The sequence below is a fragment of the Furipterus horrens genome, unplaced genomic scaffold (genome assembly GCF_987537825.1).
Source record: "Furipterus horrens unplaced genomic scaffold, mFurHor1.1.pri manual_scaffold_3, whole genome shotgun sequence".
Classification (NCBI taxonomy): domain Eukaryota; kingdom Metazoa; phylum Chordata; class Mammalia; order Chiroptera; family Furipteridae; genus Furipterus; species Furipterus horrens.
The window spans coordinates 104,130,742-104,154,952 of NW_028327173.1; the positions used below are offsets into that span (position 1 = coordinate 104,130,742).

At 40.1% G+C, this 24,211-nt stretch overlaps 1 protein-coding gene and 1 pseudogene across 3 annotated transcripts in view; one reads left to right on the plus strand and one right to left on the minus strand.

Annotated features, from left to right (window-relative positions):
- Positions 1-24,211, minus strand: part of PEAK1 (pseudopodium enriched atypical kinase 1) — a 257,702-nt gene that overhangs the window by 64,120 nt on the left and 169,371 nt on the right. For all 3 annotated transcript variants that reach the window (XM_090269950.1, XM_090269951.1, XM_090269952.1), the window contains exon 4: positions 1,330-1,514. In XM_090269950.1, the coding sequence (XP_090126076.1) occupies positions 1,330-1,514 (185 nt within the window). The remainder of the gene's footprint in view (positions 1-1,329; positions 1,515-24,211) is intronic.
- On the plus strand, positions 14,821-22,278 carry LOC150015614 (SRSF protein kinase 1 pseudogene; annotated as a pseudogene).

The following is a 24,211-nucleotide window of genomic DNA, read 5'->3' on the forward strand; positions in this document are numbered from 1 at the left end:
TCTTGCTAAGTGGCCCCACGCCTGGCTCTAGTGGCAGCTGGTGTTGGTTTACAGTACAGCCTCTCCCAGGTGTCTCTAAGCCCATCACAGGTGACGACCGACCACAGATCACTTTGTAGCTCCTACCAGGTAGCACAGGGCCAGGCGCAGGTAGCAACTGAACTGGGTCTGCACCAGAGCCCTACCCAAAATGCCCCAGAACCAACACATGTGGTGGCTGGCTTTGGACCAAACCAGAACAATACCCAATTAGTTCCACAAATGTCATACCCAAAGGATGGACTCGGCAGACATTAGACCTCACTAAAATAAACACTGTTCTGTTGGGTGAGCACTGCACAACAACTTATCTGCTGCGGTCACAACCAGTTCTCACAGACAGTGAGCATGAGGGTCAATTCCACACACTGACATGCTAACAGCAATCAAGGCTGAACTACAAGAGGGCACATGCAACTTACACAAGGAACACTCCTGGAGCACCCAGTTCAGGTGACTGGAAAGACTATGCCACTGGTCCCCACAGGACATCTACTATATAAGGCCATCATGCCAAGAATGAAAGGCATAGCAGATCTATCTAATACATACAAACAAACACAGGGAGGCAACCAAAGTGAGGAGACAAAAATATATGTCCCAGATGAAAGAACAGGACAAAACTTCAGAAAAACAAGAGATGTAGAAAAGGCATTTGATAAAATACAACATCCAATTATGATTAAAAAAAAAAACCTCTCAGCAACATGGGAACAGAGGAAACATACCTCAACACCATAAAGGATGTATATGACAAATGCACAGTTAACATCCTACTTATCAGGGAAAAGCCAAAAGCATTTTCGTTAAGACCAGGAACAAGACAAGGACATTCACTTCCACTGCTTATTCAACATAGCACTCGAAGTCCTAGCCACAACAATCAGACAAGAAATATAAATAAAAGCTATCCAAATTGGGAAGGAAGAAGTAAAATTTGTCATTATTTGCAGATGACATCATATTATAGAGAAGCCTAAAGAAAACTCCATAAAACTATTAGAATTGGTAAATGAATTCAGTAACATAGCAATATACAAAATTAATATTCAGGAATAGGTTGAATTTTTAATTCCAATAATAAACTATCAGAAAGAGAAAATAAGAAAACAATCCCATTTATAGTTATATCAATAAATAAAATACCTAGGAATAAATTTAACCAAGGTAAAAAACCTGTACTGAGAAAATCACAAGACACGGAAGAAGGTACAAATAAATGGAACCATATACCGTGTTCTTGAGTATAAAGAATTAACATCGTACTACTTATATGACATGTGCACTTACCTAAGTTGCTATATGTTGCACTACAGGGATTCAAATCCATAGGATTTGAAATGTCTTCTTTTTCCTCTTCCTTTTCCAATTCAGGTAGGGGCAATGCTGGTGTGCAGCCTCCACGATCTTGCTTCACAACAACAGTTCTGGGGTCCCAAGAAGGAAAATCCTCTGTCACTTCATGGGTCACATGACTGAAACAAATAAGACCACTCACTGATTAAATGTCACACTGGCACTTAAAGGTTTTGCTAAAATTTAATTTATGGAAGGGATACACTTGCCATAAATGTAAATAACTGGCCCTATAATCTAGTAATGGGTCATAAACCACAACATGCTTGTCTGAATATAAGGCAGTCCTTCATGAAGGCTGATATTTCTGTTTATCTTGACTTATACATATTGAGAATTCAGTTTGGTAGAGGAGCTATGATGGGCTCGGAGTGAAGTTTGAGAATAGGAGGAAAGGACTGAAACATTTTTTAAATGTAGGTGGTGGCAATGGTGGTGGTCAATGGAGCTGAATGCTTAACTGGTTATAAGACAAATCGTCGTCGTCGTCAGCAGCCGTCCATCTCGAGAGACGATGGTGTAGCTTCTTAAGAGTCTATCTGCACCGCCGAGAATGGCTGTGCAGTCCAACTCGGGAGTGACACGGCATCCGTCCCCTCCCGTGTTGAATCGACATCTTGCGATGACGCTGGAGTGTCCCCTCCAGTGAAGCTGAAGCTACAGAGCCTGGGCAGGGTGATATGGAGGGTCTGCTGTTGCCCATGCAGCAGACCCCCCCTCTCTTCGCAGCTGAAGGGTCCAAGGGAAAGATGGAGTCAATGAGACAAATATACGCAAGTATTTAGCTTATTTACTGTATTATAGACCTATAATCTACAGTAAATATCAACTAGTAAATAAACTAGTATTTACTTAGTATATAATATTTACTGCACAATGAAGTATTTACTAAGGTATTTAGTAAAGGATCAGAAATAAAGTTGAGATTAGACTATTTAAATAAGAAAGTAAAGTCATTGTTTTAGCAGGTAAATGAAGCCAGGAAGGTCTTGTTGCCAGGAGGACAAATAATCAACCTTTTTTTTTTTTATATGCATGCAAAAGTCAAGGCATATGAAAAAGAAAGTTCTGCATTCCAGTTATTATTAGTTAAAATGAATCTGAACCATCCTATTGGCCGCATACCAAAGTATGGTCATCCATAACGCTTTGTGTTCCCAACCTTGTTTCACTTCTCTGCCTTCTCATTTGCTTATAACTATCTCTTCTACTCTTCCCCACTCCCTACTCTGCCCAAACCCTTAATTTGTTGCTACAAAGTATAGGGGGATAGAACGGTCATTAAATATTGGTGGAAAAAAACTGGCTTAGTTATAAAATCTCATTGGCTAGTCAATGAAGTAAATTAAAAATCAGGCATCTTTAATGGTTTCTGAGTCCACTGAAAATATTTCTAAGCGTTACACACTCACCAGCTCTTCTTACTGTTTTTTATTTTTTATTTCTTTAATGGGCAAAAAGAAAGAAGGAAAGGAAACATATACTATTACATGTTATTTCTGGATTTTCAACTGGCAGAGCCATAGTGACATTTACAAGTTTCTTTAAAAGAAGTACTCTGTTTGATCATGTGTCATCAGAACACCTGTCACCTGGGGATCCTAAAGAGAAGGAGCACCTTCTTAATCCATTTTGCATCACGCAAATTATGCATATACCTGAACAGAAAAATAAACCTTGAAATCTGCTGGATATACAACTTCAAAAATACTTTCAAAGCTGGCAGAGCCAGAGGTCTCTCTATATTGTGGGTGAGCAATGAGCTGGAGGTTCCATTATGGGAAGTGGTGCTTGAGGATAGTAGTGAGGTTGGCAGGACTCACTCCACTAGCAGCCAACAGAGAGTTTTTTTTGTTGTGGTTGTTGCTGTGTTCTTTTAATTCATCAATTTCTACGGGTTTTTTTTCTTTCTAAAAATTTATTTATTTACTTATTTATTTTTAGAGGAGAAAAGAGAAAGAGAGGGAGAGAAACATCACTGTGTGGTTGTCTCTCACGTGCCCCCAACTGGCAACCTTACGTGCAACCTAGTCATGTGCCCTGATTGGGAATCGAACGAGCGACACTTGGTCCGCAGGCCAACGCTCAATCAACTGAGCCACAGCAGCCAGGGCCAACAGAGTTTTACATAAAGGAAACTGCACAGAGTAAAGCATGCCGCCTCTTCTCAAAGGGGTACCATTGGATCACCAACCCCACAGCAGCACTCAACAAATGTGCTTTCTCCTTATATGAATTATCACAAAATCAAGGAAACAAGGGGGCCCTTCTTCTATATGTTAGCAAAGACAAAGCAAGTGACACTTCCAAGACCCTCTCAGACACCACTTAATGTGAAGATTACCGATCACTGAGTAGTTAACAACATGCTTCAAGAGAGAAAAAATGATCTTAGATGGCAAAAGTTAATATAAGCCATTTCTGATTTCAAAGCTATGTAAATATATTAAATATAAAAGCATATATTTTATATATTTTAAATATATATATATTTTAAGTATAAAATAATTTTAAATATAATATGTAAGATATATATATATAAATATATTTAAAATAGCCCCACCTTTGAGAAGAAACATGTTAAACCTCCAGATATTCTGTTCTTATTCTATAGTCAACTTGAGAGGTTTCTAAAAAGTTGTTTTTAGGCCCCTAATCTTTGCAGCCTTACTCTTGCCTATTCTCTTTCTTCGCTCAATCTCCTCGTTATTACTAAAAGAAAATTCTCTTTTCCATTTGTCAAAAAGAACTTGTCTGTTTACCTCCCAGAGAATTGGCTATTAAAAATGAGCCTTGGCTACTGTGAAAACTACAGAAAGATTTGTTACTATTAATCTGTGAGGAATTCCCTGGGCCTGAGTCCATGTATGTGAATCACAAAGTTCTGTGCTGTTAAGGGTCTCCCAAAACAAAATATGAATGCTAAAAAACAAGAAATATTAAAGACTCACCTACTGTACCCACTCATACAATTCCCCATTAAAAGATAATTTTACATGTTCTTTTGGAGTCTATTAACTACATTCTAAAGCTCTGATGAATCACAGTCACACCGAGTTCTGAGTTCCGGAGGATTATATGTTGGGAAAGATATAAATGGCTCCAGTTCTGCACCTTAGTATCACCCTCTGCACCTTGACCTTTGCCTTAGGGGTTTGGTTTGGGAACTATGCCAATTACTTTTGAGAAGCTAAGCAGAGTAAAGGCTAGTTTTATTAACTCTTTGAGAACCAGGGCAGCCCAACCTATACTCTACATAAATATCTTTTCATAAGCCCATTTAAAATAAGTGCACTGGAATATTAAATCACCAATTAAAATAATTGTCAACTATAAAAAAAGCTTATGAAGAGAGTTGATGAAAGTAAAATTACATGGCTTTGCAAATGGCACATTTTACAGTGACATAGTGTCTAAAAAGGAAGAGTTTTAAAACATGCATCAATGATATGGAATGTCTCATCTTGAGGGAAGAATAGCTCTTTTTATGCCTGAAATGGTAAAAGAGGAAAAAAGGGAAAGCTTTTTGAGAGTTCAGGCTTAGATGTGGTAATATGCTGTGACTAAAATATAAAAAGGAATCAGAACAGCATCAGAGAAGGATGACTCACCAATACCTAAGGAGAGTTCAAAGTTATCAAATTCCACACTTTTAATCTATTGAAAGAGGGAAAATTGCATTTCTTTCTGTCTCTTTAAGTATAAGACCCCCTACCAAATGTGATATTTCTTAATCCTATTCTATTTTAGGCCATATAGTTTCCAATTATTGACACTCTCAGAAAAGTGTTGTGTCTACTGATCACTATCTTAGTGTCTCCAATTTTTCACTAATGTTTCTATGGTCTTTAACTGAAAACTTCCAACTTCTTGTCTGTAACTGAGATTAACTTTAACTCAGATCTGATGAGTTCTTGCTAATGTGTCTAACAGGCTGGTCAAACAAAGGTAGCTCTTAACTGGCATGAATAAAGTAGCTAGATCTTGGAATGGAGAAAACTAGCAGCCATGTGCAATGTCTCGAATAGACTCTAATTTTCAAACATGCACAGGTCACTTTTTCTTTTTTAATAGATGTGAATAGCAAAAGTTGCTTCAAGTCACCAGATAACAAGATAGCAAAGTAGATTAAAATACAGGTCACGATAAATCACTGTTTCCTTCATAATACTAAGAAAATTTAGTTTTAAAAATCTTATGAAATACAAAGCCAGAATGGCTTCTCTGCACATTAACAGAAAAGATAGGTTAAACTTGGAAAAAAGCAATAAAATAAGGGTGTCCTTCTCAATAACAGGGGTATAGAGGGAGCTTCATAAGACCACTGTTTCAGCTTTGGCTCACTTCTAAAGAATGGGATGAGATACTGATGTTATTTCCTGAAATGGCAAGATATTATTAGAACATACACACAGGCCTGCAACAGGACTGACCTAGGGAGGATACGGGCCCTGGACTTTTTCCACATGTTCAGAAGCACTAGAAAAGCACATCCCTTCACCTTTTCCCAACTTCCTCTTATCTCCCTCCACTGCCCATCTGTCCTGGAAGATGCTGAGAGATGATTATATACACTTAACTCTCCAAAACCACCGTGGATTCACTGAGGGAATGGATGTGGGGAGGAAATGGGAACTAAAACTGCTCAGAAACCACTCCTACTTCAAGCTGCACACTTTTCCAATTAATTCACAAAAACACCTCAGGAGGTAGGTTTAACAGATACAGAAACTTGAGATTGAAAGAAGTAAAATGAATTGCCTAAGGTGACATGAGTACTTAGATGGCAGTCAGGATCTGAATTTGATACTATCCAACTCTTAACATCTATGTTCCTTCCACCACACCAGTACAATAAGGCATGTGTAGTATATTATAAAAACTCAACAATAAATGCTTGATTATGAAGATGAATAAGTGAAGTAAAGGTACTTTGAAAACACTAAAGCTATTATGAAAATGTGAGATAATGATTACAGATGTGTTCTACTTTTGAAAAAATTCTAAACTAATTGTTCGCATTGCGAAAAGATTTATTTAAAAATGAGCTCCTCTAATATAGAAAGACTATGTTTGACTTACTGATAATAACCACCACCACTACCTCTCCATTTCCTGAGTGCTAGGTACTAAGATTACATTTGTATCTACATTTTGAGTACCTTGTTATCCCCAAATAGCAAATAATAACGGCAGCTAAAACTTACATAGTGCTTATTTATTATGTGCCTGTTCTAATCCATGATTCTCAAAGGTGGCACTACTTACATTTTGAACCAAATAATTGTGTGTTGTGGAATGCTGTCCTGTGTAGTAGGATCACACTAGTACCTCTTGCCTCCACTAGTAAGGGTTGGAATCACTCCCTGCTTTCTCATTTGTGATACCAATAGTCTGTCTCCACCTGGCCAAATATGTCCTGAGAAGCAACCACCCACCCACAATTTCTAAACCTGCTACATAAATTCTTTTAAGTCTCACAATAACCTGATACGCATGTTATTATCTCCATTTTACAAAGGAAGAAAATTCTGGTCCACAGAGGTTAAGTAAGACCTTTACCTTATGTAACACAACTAGTAACTGCTGGAGCTGAGTTTCAAAGTCAGCAGTTTGGCTCTGCAGTCTGTGCTCTAAAATGGATACATTATTCTGCCTCTCTGTTTCTAGATGAGGAAACTGAGAAGCAGAGCTCATGTGACTTGTCCAAGATAACATAGCTAATAAATGATAAAAGCAGGATTCAAATCCAGGTATGAGTGACTTCAAAGTGTCTATATTCTAAAATATTATGCCAATTGTGTCAGATTTTAATGTGCCTAAGGATTACTTTGGGAGTTTGTTAAAGATGCAGATTTGTATCTCCCACGTCCAGGGATTGATTTTATAGGTCTGGGGTATGGCCCAGAAGTCTGCATGTATACAAACACCAGAGTGTGGTCCTAGGGCCACACACTCTGAGAAACTATTTTTCACTGCCTCCTTCCTCCAGAGAGAACAGAACGGTAAGTATAAAAGGAGCTAGGTATAAAAAATGAGTAGAAATTTTTTAAGTAAAGGAGCATCATTGCTCAGAAGTGATAAAAAAGAAAAGGGGAAAATAATTTAAGTCGTCACAAATGAGAGATGATGGGCTATTTAAAAAAGGTGTTTTGGGATCAATCTCTACTTTCTGAGTTTTATTCTTCAAATACAATTACACAAATTCACAAAATGTAAGAAAATGAAGACTTGGTATAGTATGACATTTATGATTTTTATTAGAAGCCCTGGCTGGCTGAAGACCACTCTGAGAATAAGAAACAGAAGTCTCCCCACATGCAGTACTATCTCAGCTCTTTATCAACAGAGGACAGAGGCAGCCTCTATGACTGAAAAAGGTGCCGCAAGAAGAGGGGCCAGAGCACCTGTACCTTCTACCCACCTGGCCAGGGGACTCTTCCTAAAATACTACTTTTGCTATGCTGTTCCTCTGCCCCACATCATCCGGAGATCCTTATAACCACTTGTGGGTCTTCAAGACCCAACATGATGAGTCTACAAAGTGTATTTCCATACTTATTCCAAATTGAAACACAGTTCTGCAGCTCCCAGCAAGCCGATGTATTTCTACACCATACCTCCCTGTCTCATGGACACACCACATTTGACATCTTTGCTGTGCCTATTTTCCATTCCTAGAGTTGCCTCCCTTCTTCTTTCCATCTATTCCAAACTCAGCCAGTCTTTATAGACTATTCAAGTCTCACATTACCCAGGATGTCTTACTGTCCACAGGCACTCTTCCGTCTCTGAACACCCATGGCAGATGTTATGGATTGAATGTGTCACCTAGCATGTTATATGTTGAAGCCCTAACCCCCTAGTATAGCTCTACTTGGAGATGGGGACTGTAGGAAACAAGATTAAATAAAATCAGAAGGATGGAGCCTTTATCACACAGAATTAGTGTCTTTATAAGAAAAGACACTAGAAAGCTTGGTCTTCTGGCTTTCACTCTGTCTCTCTCCCACCTTCACTCTGCATACATGCACTGAGGAAAGTGAGGACACAGTGAAAAGGCAGCTATATGCAAGATAGTTAACAGTGCTCACCAGAAACTGAATCAGCTGGAACCCTGATCTTGGAGTTCTGGCCTCCACAACTGTGAGAAAATAAAATTTCTGTTGTTTAAGCCACCTTTTTTTGTGGTACTCTGTTACAGAAGCCCAAGCTGACTTACACAGGAGGGACTGAGGATTATAGGTGGGGTCTGGGCAGCAAGGCACTAGAAAACACCACCAATATCTGTATACAGACTACCCACAGCAAAATTTCTGACTGTACCATCATGGAGAGTAGAACTAGGACAGGTTCCAAAGTGGAGCATCCAAGGAGTGGAGTGGGAAACTCCTTCCTCTCTAGGAAGTCAGAGGAACAAGATATCCTCCTGGATGCAAAGTGAAGCTTTATCTATGTGCCAGTAGCACAGAAAGGCCAATGGCTGATTACTGAGACTATTTCACTCCCAGATAACTAGGCACACTACTATCATCATTTTGTTCTTTTCAGGCAAGCCTTTTTCCCTTCTGTTAACACATCATCATTATAGAGAAACCAGAGAAGATAAACTGCTTGTCCTGAAATTAAACATTTAAATAGCCCCTAATGACTCTAATCAATACTCTACTGCAGTTATATAAGTAATCACTGACTAAAATGATCGTCTAGGTCTGAATTCAAGCCTAGAAATTAGAAAGTCAATTTTAATTTCAGTTCTTGTACCAATGCTACTCTGTCCATGTCTCCCTTTATTCTTCTGTAAAATAGGTGTAGTGACATTTACAGAAAGAAGTATTAATTAGGAAATTCATATAAACTGTTTTTAAGAGCACAAACAACTATTCTAATATCGAGTATTTAAGACTGCTTGACAGGTTCATGAACTAGTACACATTGCTTTGGCACTTACTGGTCACAAGCATGCTTGTGCTCTCAGGTTGACTTTATAAAAGACATCAACCAACAGACTCAACCACCACCACCAAGAATGCAACATAAATTAGTTCAGGGCCAACCATTCCTGCAGTCAGAGTCTGGCTCACCACCTGTTTGCAGAATGGCAATGAGAATGTCCAAGAGCTTCTCTGCTTCTCAATTTCCTACAAAATGAGAAAGATGCACTGTCATAGATTTTGGGACAACCGAGATAATGTGAAAGTGTGGTCAGAATTACTCAATAAAATACTGGTATTTAACTACAGATTCATTAAGGTAGACAAGGAAACAATACTGACCCAGTAAGTTGGGAAATTCTCAGTTTGAGTCTTCTCTTTAGAATATATTCATTGAGACTCAAAGCAAGCCAGCTTACTTTTCTGGAGTTTTATTACCTCCTAAAAGGGTAAGGAACATAAAGCTTCTGAAGATCACCCCATCATGGTACATATAAACAAAATGATTCTGTATCATTCTGTGATTAGCAAGAAGTGAGATAATAGCAAACATTCTCTAAAACAGGATTATTAAAAAACTCAAGAGTAAGGATTTTATGAACTCATCTAAACTTTAGAAACAATATGTCAGCAAATGTAGACATGATCTATATCATGCGAACAGCTCAGAAGATTCTTTACAGCAAAGGACATGTGAACAGGAGAGCAAGCAGCGACTTTTAGCTTCTATCTCCATTTGTTTTTCTTTATGAGAAATAGGAATTTGATCTTCAGGGACTAGTTTTGTCCTAAGCATGTAGAAATGACTTTGATAGGGATCTCTTAGTAGAGATAATACAAATTAAGATATAACTGGAAAATAAGCATTTAAAAAATTTAAGCTTCTAACTTTCCAGAGAGAAGAATATCACATTTTCTTCTCTCTAGGAAGTGTTTGGGCACTCTTTTTCCACCTATATGTGTATCAGACATGTATATAAAGGGACACAGACTCTGGTTACTTCAGCAAGTAGCAAATTTGTCTAGTGTTTGGCTAGATGGGTATAGTCCAATAGCATGCCACACAACCACAGACAAATCAGCTATTATAGTTTAGTCAAGAGATCAGCAAACTTTTTCTGTGACGGGACAGACAGTATTTTAGGCTTTACGGGCATATGGTGTCTGTTGCAACTACTCAGTTCTGCTGTTATAATGAAAAAGAAGTCATAGACAAGATGTAAAAGAATTAGTGTGGCTGTTTTCCAATACAGCAGGATGGACTTGACCTGCAGGCCATAGTTTGCCAACCTTGGAATAGATTTAAGGGCTCCAAGGACTGACTCCCTGTTTATTGAGGAATTCAGCTTAGTTCTAAGGACTAAGAATATCATAAAGGTCTTAGAAAGGTAAAGGAAAGCTTATACAGATGAATAATATTCCTAAGGGAGCAAAGTTGCGCCAAATCCAATCTGCTGGTTCAAAAGAGAAATTGGCTAAGGTTTGGACAGAATTCTAGCAGTGTGAGGCAGAACTGGATGCCTGAGATGTTTCTGGGAGTCCTTACATGGTATCCAGAAGTACATGCTGGGATGGGTCTTTGCTAATTAAGAACATGATGTTGAGAGCTGGTAGAGTTAGAATGGCTAGCCAAAGTTCAAGAGGCCATTAAGAGGGTAAATGATATTCTTAACTTTGGCTGGGAGTGTTACAGTTTGGGTGAGTTATAGTTATTTTCTTAGTCACTAAGTTTTTCTAACTCATTAAACAATTTTTTAAACTATTTTTAAATACATGTATGTGATTGGCAAAAGATATTATCTACCAATTATTAAGTAAATATGATTTTAGTCAAAAATCAAGAGTTCCCCGCCACAGTTAATAGGAAAGACTACTAAAAGGGTATATACTTCAAGGAAAAAGAAATTGTATCTGGAAGGGAGGGGTAATATAAAGAAGAAATAGTAGAAGAAGTAATAAACATGTGAATAAATCTAAAATAAAAAAGGACGATGTAATGGGAACTGACTGAGGTGGGGAGAGGTTTCTTCTTTTTTTTTAAGTCGTCGTCGGCAGCCGTCCGTCTCGAGAGACGATGGTGTAGCTTCTTAAGAGTCTATCTGCACCGCCGAGAATGGCCGTGCAGTCCGACTCGGGAGTGACACGGTATCTGTCTCCTCCCATGTTGAATCGACATCTTGCGATGTCGCTGGAGTGTCCTCTCCAGTGAAGCTGAAGCTACAGAGCCTGGGCAGGGTGATATGGAGGGTCTGCTGTTGCCCATGCAGCAGACCCCCCCTCTCCTCGCAGATGAAGGATCCAAGGGAAAGACGGAGTCAATACAGCTTGGCTTCAGGTGCGCCGCAGGAGTTGCCGGTGTTGACTACAACGTCAAACCGCCTTAGGGACTCCGGCTCCGGATTTTCTGTCGGGGTTTACTCCCTTAGCCTTTCCCCTGAAGAGGTATGCCGCAAGGCAGCGGAGGTTTTTTTAAGTATATTTTATTGATTATGTTGTTACAGCTGTCCTAATTTCTTTTCCCTTTGCTCCTCTCTTTCTAGTACCCACCTTATTTCATTTCCATGTGTTGTGCATATATGTTCCTTGGCTTCACCCTTTCGTATATTTTTAACTTCCCCATCTATTTTGTACCAACCAATTATGCTTCTTAGTCCCTGCACCATTTTCTCATTTCTTCCCTTTCCCCCTCCCAGCTGATAACCCTGCAAGTGATCCCCATCCCTATGATTCTGTTCTTGTTCTGGTTGTTTGCTTAGTTTTTGTTTTTATTATTTAGATTCAGTTGTTGATAGCTGTAAGTCTGTTGACATTTTAATGTTCACAGTGTTGATCTTTTACTTAAATAAGTCCTTTTAACATTTCATATAATAAGGGCTTGGTGGTGATGAACTGCTTTAGCTTTATCTTGTCTGGGAAGCACTTTATCTGCCCTTCCATTCTGAATGATAGCTTTGCTGGATAGAGTAGTCTTGGTTGTAGGTCCTTACTTTTCATCACACTGAATACTTCTTGCCAGTTCCTTCTTGCCTGCAAAGTTTCTTTTGAGAAATCAGCTGATAGTCTAATAGGCACCCCTTTGTAAGTAACTTTCTGCTTTCCTCTTGCTGCTTTTAAGATTCTCTCTTTATCTTGAACCTTTGGCATTTTAATTATGATGTGTCTTGGTGTGGTCCTCTTTGGGCTGAGCTTGTTTGGGACTCTCTGTGCTTCCTGGACTTGTATGTCTATTTTCTTCACCAAATTTGGGAAGTATTCCTTCATTATTTTTTCACATAAGCTTTTTATTTTTATTTTTTTCATGTTCATCCTTGTTCTTTTTTTATATGCTTTATTAATTATGCTGTTACAGTTGTCCCCATTTCTTTTCCCTTTGCTCCCCTCCACCCAGTGACACCCCTCGTTCCAGTTGTCCCGCCCCTTAGTCCATGCCCATATAGTTCTTCTCAACATCTTCCTATCTACTCCACTCCCTCCTACTATGCTTCTTAATTCCTGAACCATCTCCCTCCCTTTCCCCCTCCCAGCTGACCTCCCCCCAAAATGTTCCCCATACCTATAATTCTTTTCCAAGTCTCATTGCCTACTTAGTTCACCTTTGTTTCAGTTCTTTAGCTTCTGTTGTTGGTTGTTGTGATAGTTTTCATTTTAATGTTCATAGTTTTGATCCTCTTTCTTCTAAACAAATTCCTTCAACATTTCATATAACAGTGGTTTGGATCTGATGAACTCCTTCGGTTTTACTTTGTCCTGGAAGCACTTTCTCTGCCCTTCTATTCTGAATGACAGCTTTGCTGGATAGAGTAATCATAGTTGTAGGTTTTCGTTTTTCATTACTTTGAATATTTCTTGCTAGTCCCTTCTTGCCTGCAGAGTTTCTGTTGAGAAATCAGCTGATAGTCTTATTGGGACCCCTTTGTATGTAATTCTCTTCTTCTCTCTTGCTGCTTTTAAGATTCTCTTTATCCTTAATTTTTGACATTTTGATGATAATGTGTGTTCGTGTGGTTCTCCCTGGGTCCAGTTTTTTTGGAACTCTCTGTGCTTCCTGGACCTGTAAGTCTATTTCCTTCCCCAAGTTAGGGAGGTTCTGCTTCATTATCTTTTCCCATAATTTTTCAATTTCTAGTTCTTCTTCTTCACCTTCTGGCAGCACTATGATTCGGATGTTGGCCCACTTATAGCTGTCCAATAAGTTTCTGAGCCTCTCCTCATTTTCCTCACTTCTCGTTTCCTCTTTCTCCACTGGTTGACTGTTTGTTCCTTCCCTATGTTCCGATTTGTGGATTTGATCCCTGGTTTTCTTTCCCTCACCACTAGTTTTGTGTGTTTTCATTCATTTCAGCAGGACTAGCTTTCATTCCTTCCCTGTTTTGTTAAAGATCTGCTGTTAGGTCTGTAAGCATTCGTATAACCAAAGCTCTGAACTGTGCCTGAGAAAGATTTCCTATCTGCTGAGCCATTAGATTAGATACTTGTTGTCTGGTTAGCTGTGTCCCCTGGATCTCTATCATGATCTGTGCCATAATGACAGTTTTGTGTTTACCATTGATTCCTGGGCGGGGCTGTCACACCTCCTATGCTATAGGGGGCGGAGCCCCGTGCACTCCTTACTACTGGGCGACCCTTCTCACCACGCTGCTGCGTTTTGTGTGGGGGCAGGAGTCCAAGATGCATTCCTGCTGTTCACTCTCTGCTGAGAGACCAGGAGCCTTATCCTCCGTCCCCGCTTCCTCTGGCCCTCACAGTCCGAGGCATTGGGGGTCTGCTTTCCCTGGCATTGGAATTGGGAGCTGACGGGTTTGGTCTGCAGCTGTTGCCCTGGCTGTCATTCTCAGAGTGGGTGGGTCTGCAAATGTTCTAGGTCTGTGGGAGCCCTTTAAACAAGCGGACTCTGCTGAGACACCAGCAGTTTCTTCCTCTGCCCCAACCCTCACTGGTTTGCACAGTCAGAAGCAATGAGGCTTTATTTTCCCTGGCGCTGGGACCATGAGTTGCATGGTCTGGTCTGGTGCTAGGAATGCTCCCAAGGTGTCCCTCTTGACTTTTTAAAATGTTTGGCTGCACTTTATGCCAGCCCTGCTGCTGCTGCCACTGCTACCGCCACCACACCACATCCTTTCCGCTCGGGCTCCACCCCTCCTACCTGTCTGGATGAGTATTTCTTCTTTTATCTTTATTTGTTGGACTTCCACACAGATCAATTTTCTGGAACTTCTGATTGTCTCTATAGTTTTGAGGTAGTTGTATTCCTTCTCTTTTTGTGTTTTTGTTTATTTGTTTTTGTATTCCTTCTTAGTTGTGGAGGGAGACGTAGCGTGTCTGTCTAGGCCTCCATCTTGGCTGGCAGTATCAAGTTTTTTAAGATAGGACAGTCAGTGAAGTATTTTCTGAGGAGGTGACATTTAAACTAGGAGCTGGATGACAAGAAGCCAGCCATGCAAAGATAGGAAGGAAGCATTCCAAATAAAGAAATAGTTGATATATAGGGATTATGGTCCACATGTTTGAAGAAAAGAAAGAAAACTTATACTGTGAGAAGTTCATGAACAATGAGGTGAGTAGGAGATAGGTTAAACAGGTAGGCAGAAGTCATATTATATAAGGAATCCCCTTCCCTGTGTTGTAACAATGGGATGTGCATTTTGAAAAGAGTACTTGAGAGATGAAGATAGTGGCAGAGTAGGTGGATGATACACTCACCTTCTCCCAAGACAAAACTGGAATTACAACTAAATTATAGAACATTTAACCTGAATAACCAAATGAAGACTAGCTGAAGAAAAATCTTATAGCAAAGGATTTACAGAAGAAGCCACTTCGAGACTGACAGGAAGGGTGGAGCCCTGAAAAGCGCTGACCCCACACCCACAGGTATCAGCTGAGATTCCTGAGGGATATCTCAGCTCACAAAGGTACCCACTGAGAAGCATGGGGTCTCAACCCAAAGCTGGGCTCCCCAGTCCAGAGCACCAGAGCCAGGAAGAGGTGCCCAAATAACATCAGGTCGTGAAAATCAGTGGGGATTCTGTCTGCCAGAGAAACACAGGAGTCTGCTGGAGACACAGGCAGCTTCTTAAAGAGCCAATGCACAAAAGCTCATCTGCAGCCACTCACCCTGGGCAGAGCACAGTCACGAGGAGAGAATGGATTTCGTGGCTCTGGAAAGATCTGAAGGAACAGTTCCCAGGATCCCTGAGCTGAGTTCTTCTCCCATATTGCAGATGCCATCTTTCTTGGGTGGAGCACTCCCCTCTATATGGCATCAGCCTGGGGGAATACAGTAGCCCCACACTCTGGATTCCAGTAGCTCCATCTCGTGAAGCTTGCTTCCTGCTGGGGAGTCAGCTGTCTGGGCTAGGCTGTAGAGGTCTGGGCAGACTCAGGGAGTGTCGGTGACTGAGTTTTGTGGCTTTGTGGTGGGGGCCACCCCCCCCCCCAACTATAGCCTGAACCTGACTGGTGACTTCCTCAGGGGCAACCCACTAGCCCCAAGCTCTGGGCCCCTGACATTACCACCCTCCTGATTCCTAGGGGTTCTATCCTGCCTATGTCTGGGCAAAATCTGGGACAGACTGAGTTATGTGTTTCTGGAAGATGTGGTTCTCCCCATCTTCCCTCAAGCTTGAAAAGCACCTTGCCATCACAGGAGATTGACTAGCCCTATCCTTCTGACTTCCAGCAGCCCCATCCTCCATTTCCCCAGTGGCCTTGCCCTACTGAAATCAGGCTCTAGGCATAATCTGGAACAGACTGGGCTGCATGGCTCTAGGACAGGGGGCAGTTTTCCCTCACATACCCAACTGGTGCAGAGCCCTCCCAGCACACAGTCAAATCTTGGTCTCTTTGAGCCTGATAACTCTGTGGTCCTCATTCAGACGATTTCCTGAGACCCTGCCCTACCACAAAGGTATCGGAGCACCCAGTGGGAGCTAGACTTGATGTACCTTGGGATATTTGCTAAGTTGCCTCAGATCCAGCACTGGCACTGAGTTTGAACCTGTTTTGATCTGGTGAAAACCACTCGCCACTACCAGGTGACTCACTGAAAACCTACCTCATGCAGCTTGAGTACTACCAGAGGCTCTTTCTGTGACTGAGCTTTGCAGGCAACTGGCAGAGAGAGGCAGGTACAAGTGGATCTTGGGGTGCCTTGGAACATTTGCTGACCTTCCCTTAGGCCCAGTGTAAAAGCCAGCTTTGGTATGCATTTTGGTCCTTCACATGCACACTGAGGCCCAGCAGAGGCAGCCACACTGTGGATCACTCTGTATCTCCAAATAGGTTGTCCAGGGCCACACACAGGAAGTGTCTGATACTGATCTGAACCAGAGTCCCTCCCAAGAGGTTCCAGGAGCAATACACCAAGAGGCAGCTTCAGAAAACATAAGAGGAAGTCTAATTAGTTTCACAAGTGGCATACAGAAAGGGACATCTCCATAGGCACCAGACCCTGCCAAGGTGAATTCCACTTCAGGTGGGCAGGACCCACACAACAGCGTATAAATTGTGGTCAGGGTTGATAATCACAGTCAGCTAGCCTGAGGGTTGACCCCATGCATGAACAAGCCAATAGCAATCAAGATTCAGTTACAAAAGCAGGGCCCACATAACGCACATAAGGGACATTTCTGGAGCAACCAGCTCAGGTGATCAAGAAGACAGCACCACTGGATCCCACAGGACACCTACTACATAAGGGCATCCTACTTAGACTGGGAGTCATGACAGATTTAATACATAGAAACAAATACAAAATGGCAGCCAAAATGGGAGGACAAAGAAACAGGCTCCCCCAAAAAGAACAGGAGAAATCTCCAGAAATAGAGCTAAGTGAAATGGGGGCAAGCAACTTATCAAATATAGAGTTCAAAAAAATCTTTATAAGGATGCTCAAGGAACTTAGTGAGCACTACAGGAAACTTAGTGTGAACTACAACAGCATGAAAAAAAGACACATAAATCATAAAAAAGAACCTGTCAAAAATGAAGAATACAATATCTGAAATGAAGAATACACTGGAAAGAATAAACTGTAGGCTGGGTGAAGAAGAGGATCAAATAGGCAATTTGGAAGACAAGGTAGCAGAAAATACCCAACAGAGCAGCAAAAAGAAAAAAGAAGTAAAAGGAAGAGGATAGTATAAGGGAACTCTGGGACAATATGAAGCGTAACAACATTTGCATCATAAAGTACCAAGAGAAAGGGAGAGCAAGAGATTGAGAACCCGTTTTAAAAAGCGACTGAAAACTTCCCTAACCTTTACACAATGGAATATTATGCAGCAGAAAGAAAGAACTCCTACCTTTCATGACAGCATGGATGGAACTGGAGAGTATTATGTGTAGTGAAATAAGCCAGGCAACGAAAGACAAATACCATATGATCTCAGTTAATACAGGAACCTAATGAACAAAACAAACAAATGAGCAAAAGAGAACCAAAGGCATGGAAACAAAGAACAGACTGACAGTGACCAGAGGGGAGGTAGGGAAGGGAAAAGGGGGGTAAGAGGGGAAGGGTCTAGTCAAGGAACTAGTATAAATGACCCATGGCCATGGGCAATAGGATGGGGAATGACTGTGGGAGTGGGCGGTTGCGGGGCAGTGGAGAGCAAGGGGCGGGGAGTGGGGGTGGGGGATTGAGACAACTGTAATAAAACAACAAGAAAAGAAAAAACTTCCCTAATCTGGTCAAGGAAAAAGACACCCAAGTCCAAGAAGCACAGAATCACAAACAAGATGAAACCACAGAGGCCCACATCAAGACACATCATAATTAAGATGGCAAAAGTTAAAGGCAAGAACAGAATCTTTAAAGCAGCAAGAAAAAGACAGTGAGTTACCTATAAGGAAGCTCCCATAAGACTGACAGCTGATTTCTCAACAGAAACATTTCAGGCCAGAGGGATTGACTTGAAATATTCAAAGTGATGAAAAGCAAGCACCTGCAACCAAGACTACTTTACCCAGCAAGGCTATCATTTACAACTGAAGGAGAAATAAAGAGTTTCCCACACAAGAAAAGGTTAAAGAAGTTTATTGTTACCAATATAGTAATATAAGAAATGTTGAAGTCCTTTCTGTAAGAAAAACCGGGAGGAGGAGGAAGGGAGAGAGAGTGGGAGAAGGAGGAGAGAAAGAAACAGTTAAGAAAACAAAATGGCAGTAAATATGTACCTATCAATAATCATTTTAAAATAGAAAATAAATGGCTAAAATGTGCCAATCAAAAGACATAGGGTAGCTGAACAGATGAAATAAGACCCATATATATGCCAACAAAAGGATATTAAGTCTTGTAAACATTTATTTACTCTTGTACACTCAACATAAAAGAACCTAAATATGTAAACCAAATCTTAAAGGGTAGAAAGAGATCTTCAGTAATATAGTCTTAGTAGGGAATTTTAACACCCCATTGATAGCAATGAATAGATCTCCCAGACAGAAAATCAATAAAGAAATGGCAGCCTTAAATGACAACTAGATAAGATGGATTTAATTGATATCTTCAGAGCATTTTATCCCAAAGTAGCAGAATATACACATTCTTTTCAAGTGCACATGGAACATATTTTAGGGTTGACCCCATGCTAGGACACAAAACAAGTTTCAATAAATTTAAGAAGACTGCAATCATGTCAGGCATCTTCTCTGACTTTAATGCTATGAAACTAGAAATCAATCACAAGAAGAATACTAAAAAACACACAAAGACATTGAGGCCAAATAACATATCGCTAAACAATGAATGGGTAAACAATGAGAGCAAGGAAGAAATAAAAAAATATCTTAAAACAAATAAAAATGAGAACACAACAACCCAAAATCTATGGGACACAGAGAAAGTTCTAAGAGGAAAATTCATAGCATTATAGGCCTATCTCAAGAAACAAGAAAAACCTCAAATAAACAATCTAACTTTAAACTAAAGGATTAGAAAAAGAGCAACAAAGCCCAAAGTGAAGAAAAGAAATAGTGAAGATCAGAGTAGATATAAATGAAGTAGAGTCTATAAAAAAAGTAAAACAATACAAAGGATTAATGAAACCAAGAGCCGGTTCTTTCAGAAGATAAACAAGATTGATAAACCTTTACCTAGCCTCATCAAGAAAAAAAGAAAGGGGACCCAAATAAATAAAATTAGAAATGAAAGAGAAGTAACAAATGACACAAAAGAAATACAAAGGATTGTAAGAAAATATTATGGACAAGTACATACCAACAAACTGCACAATCTGGTAAAAATGGATAAATTCCTAGAAACATACATTCTTCCAAATTGAATCAGGCTGAATCAGAGAATCTGAACAGACAGATAACTGAAACTGAAGAAGCAGTAAACAAAAAACTCCCAACAAATAAAAGCTGTAGACTGGATGGCTTCACAGGTGAATTTTACCAAATATTGAAAAAAGAACTAACACCAATCCTTCTCAAACTACTCCAAAAAAATCAACAGGACAGACTCCCAAGTGAATTTAACGAAGCCAGCATTATCCAAATTACAAAATCAGATAAGGAGACTACAATAAAAAAAATTATAGACCCATACCCCTGATGAACATAGATGCTAAAAACCTCAACAAAATATTAGCAAAACGGATCCAGCAAAATATTTAAAAGATAGGCCATGAAAAAAAATTCTGGAGAATGACACTAACTCTCTCAAGCAGGTAAGAGTACAATATCTGTACTACAGGAACCCGCCACACAGCAAGATTTCAGAAAGCGAATTACCTGGGACAGTTCGTGAAAATGTGTGCAGTTGGAGGGGCCATAAATAGAAATATCCGTTTCAAAGTAACAACACAGAAAGCAAAATAAACAAAAATTATTTGCTGCTTAGCTCTCATACTAATGGCGAATGTTACATTAAGGTATTTTCTAAGATTTTATTGTTGACTTCATTTTCCTAGGGCACCATTAATTAATTCTTTAAATGGCTATTGAGCCTCCCATGTGCCACGCACTGGAGATAAAATGTTAGGAAGCAAATCAGTGGACTATAGTTACAATGATGAGGGCTGATAAAAGCTGAATTGAGATAGGAGCTGAATTTGAATGGAAAATAATTAATCTTGGGAGAGACTTTTCAGGATGAGCAGAATTCACTGACGATATTCTCCATAAATTTTCATCTCTTTATTTACACTTTATATCGCCTTCCTCCACATTCCCCTTTGCCCAAGAGAGGACTAACAATCTATTTAGAAGCAATGCTATGAGCTGCTTGACAAAAGTCAGCGGAGCAACTTTAACTTTTTAAAGCAATCTAAAATTTACAAAAAATTTATGTGAACTATAAAGACAAATTTATTCCTGAATCATTTAAGTCACTGCCATATGCGCCATCACACTCAAATATGTTCACGTGCATTTCATGCAAACAAGGACATTCACTACACAACCACAATGCAATCACCAAAATCAAAAAAAGTTACACTGATAGCCCTGGCTGGTGTGGCTCGATTGGGATGTCATCCTTGGTTCAATATTCAGTCAGGACAGATGTCTAGGTTGCAGGTTTGGTCCCCAGTCACGGTATGTACAGAGGGTAACTGATCTTTCTCTTTCTCTTTCTGTTCCTCTCTGTCTGGAATATATCCTCAGGTGAAGATTAAAAGAAAAAAAGTTAACACTGATATATTGCCACCAACTGATCCTCAGACTACAGTTGAGTTTCATCAATTGTTTCAAAATGTCTATTAATAGGATCCACTTCAGAATTATATGTTGCATTTAGTTGCCACATCTCTTTAGTCTCTTTTCATCAGTTCCTTGACTCATGTCAAAAAAATAAGGAGAAATTTAAGAAGCAGCAAAAACACCAGGCAGAATTACTAGAGAAATGAACACAGGAAATTGAGGAAATGGAGAAAATCAGGCCCTGGGCAAAAAAGACCAAACAAGCAAGAAGAATCAGAGTCCTGTTGAAAAACCCTTGAAAGAGAACCCACCTAATCAAATGACCCAAGAAAAACTTGAAGAGTCACGTATCATTGACCCGGGTCAAACACTTATGGAAAATGGTGTGAAGAGTGATACAGCAGAAATTAGCTGCAATGAAGTAACTGAAATCGTTAATTATACTGAGAACAGTAATAAGCACTGAAGCTTAAAGAGGATCTACATAACGCTAATGACTGTGATGTCCAAAATCTGAAGCAGGAAACTAGTTTCCTAACCTCCTAAATGGAGACAGCAGCACATCTCAAGAAACAGACTCTTTTACACCTGTAACCTCTGAGGTTTCTGATACCATGGTGTGCCAGTATTCATCAAATGTAGACCCATTATTCAGTGAACAGGACATCAATCAACTTCAAGAAAGCATTCAGACAGATACCCTGTGAAGATGAACAAGACTAAGAACCTAAAGGGACCAATGGACAACAATGGAAAATCCACTGCTGGAAATTTTCTTGTTAATCTCCTTGATGCAGAGAAGCTCCAAGTGAAGACTGTTGATCTTGGAAATATGTGGTGGATGCATAAACATTTCACTGAGGATATTCAAACACGGCACTACCACTTCTTGGAAGTTCTGATAGGACCTGGCTGTAGTACCTCCATTGACATCTGGAGCATAGCATGCACGGCCTTTGAACTAGCCACAGTAGACTATCTGTTTGAATCTCATTCAGGCAGAGTATGCTCGAAATGAAGATCACATTGCATTGATCATAGAACTTCTGGGGAAGGTGCCTCGCCAGCTCATTGTGACAGGAAAATATTCCAAGGAGTTTTTCATCAAAAAAGGTGACCTGAAACAACACATCACAAAGCTGAAACCTTGGAACCTTTTTGAGTTTCCAGTGGAGAAGTATGAGTGGTCTCAGGAAGAGGCAGCTGGCTTCTCGGCTTTCTTACTCCTATGTTGGAGCTGATCTCCGAGAAGAGAGCCGCTGCCACTGACTGTCTCTGGCACCCTTGGCTCAGCTGCTAAGCCCCAGCACAGCACTGCAGCAGCCATCACATGCTGACCCTCCAGTCCTCCACGTCACCCCTTCAAGCATTTTCCCCTTTCCCTTTCAGGGGTGTCTAGGGTCTTTCTGTTTTTGTTTTTTAATCTAACATGTTCATTTGGGTTTGCTTACTTGACCCTGTGGAGATTCCCCCCCAGTCATCCTAGGTGAATTGGACCTTGATTGGGCTTTGCCAAAGACTAATGGACTAAAATGTGGAACAGTCTCTCAGCCTATACCCTTATCTTTCCATTAGGACATCCTTTAAACTATAAGCAGCCTTTTAAAAAAGAGCTATTAAGATGTATGAGCTCATCCTTTTATTCACTGACTCTAAGAGTCAAATTTTCTATGCATATCCTGCTGCCAGCATAAGGATGAGAAGAGAGATGGGGGTTCCTTTTCTGTATAGCAGAGACATTAAATGTGCTGTATTGGGTTACATCATCTTCCTGGCTTGTTTCTGTTCTCCATGTTCATATTTTTTTCTGTGACTTTTAAGCTACTGCCTTTTTAAAATGACCTGTATAAGTACCAAATTTCGGTACCATTTTATCACTGTTCAAAACACTGTCATGTTTTCTCATCCTTTAATAACTCTGAGTCTTGAAACTTCGGTCTGATTTTTGATGGAAACAAAAACAGAACAACTGATTAGTCATTTCTTCAGAACCAGATGTTCTTCAAATAGTCCTTATCTTATATGTCTCATGCTACCCTGACAGCAGTTATACTGATTACTATTTGGTAGTAGTGGTGGTTGGTTTTTTTTTTTAATCCCTGGCTGGTACTTGACTCATTTCACTTGTGTTTATTGCCTCATAACAAAAGAATTCAGGATGACTCTAGAAAGGAAATCGACTTCAGAGATTTCCTATCAAAGAAGAAAATGCCCTAGAGTTGTTAAAGTTTTTCCAAACAATCCCGAAACTTCTATTTAGTTTTTACTTTGCCTTTCAAAATTTGGCTTTGAAGCAGTTTCCCTCTGTGGCTTAGTCTTTTTCATTTTCTCAGAGGCTTCAGGTATTAAATGAAACCCCAGGATAAAAGAACCAAGGTGGGGCAAGAAAATGATGGTACTTTTTTCATTATTTTGAGGGCTTTTTTTTTTTAAGTATATTTTATTATGTTGTTATAGTAGTTCCAATTTTTTTCCCTTCGCATCCCTCTACCCAGTACCCCCCTTTCCTCCAGCAATCCGAACCCCCTTAGTTCATGTCCATGGGTCGTGCATATAAGTTCTTTGGCTTCACCCTTTCCTATATTATTCTTAACTTCCCCCTGTCTATTTTGTAACAACGGATTATGCATCTTAGTCCCTGCACCATTTCCCCATTTCTTCCCCTTCCCCCTCCCAGCTGATAACCCTCCAAATGATCCCCATACCTATGATTCTGTTCCTATTCTGGTTTGCTTAGTTGAATTTTGTTTCTATTTTTTAGATTCAGTTGTTGAGTTGTGAGTTTGTTGTCATTTTAGTGTTCATAGTTTTGATCTTCTTTTTCTTAAGTCCCTTTGACATTTCATATAATAATGGCTTGGTGATGATGAACTCCTTTAGCTTCACCTTGTCTCAGAAGCACTTCATCTGCCCTTCCATTCCAAATGATAGCTTTGCTGGATAGAGTAACCTTGGTTGTAGGTTGCTTTTCATCACATTGAATACTGCTTGCCAATCCCTTCCTGCCTGCAAAGTGTCCTCTATCAGCTGATAGTCCTATAGGCAGCCCGCTGTAGACAACTCTACGCCTCTCTCTTGTTACCCCCAGGACTCTGTCTTTATCTTTCACCATTGGCAAATCAGTCATGATGTGTCCTGGTGTGGTCCCCTCTGAGTCCAGCTCGCCTGGGACCCGCCGTGCATCCCGGACCGGTATGTCCATCTCCTTCGCAAAATTTGGAAGTTTTCCTCAT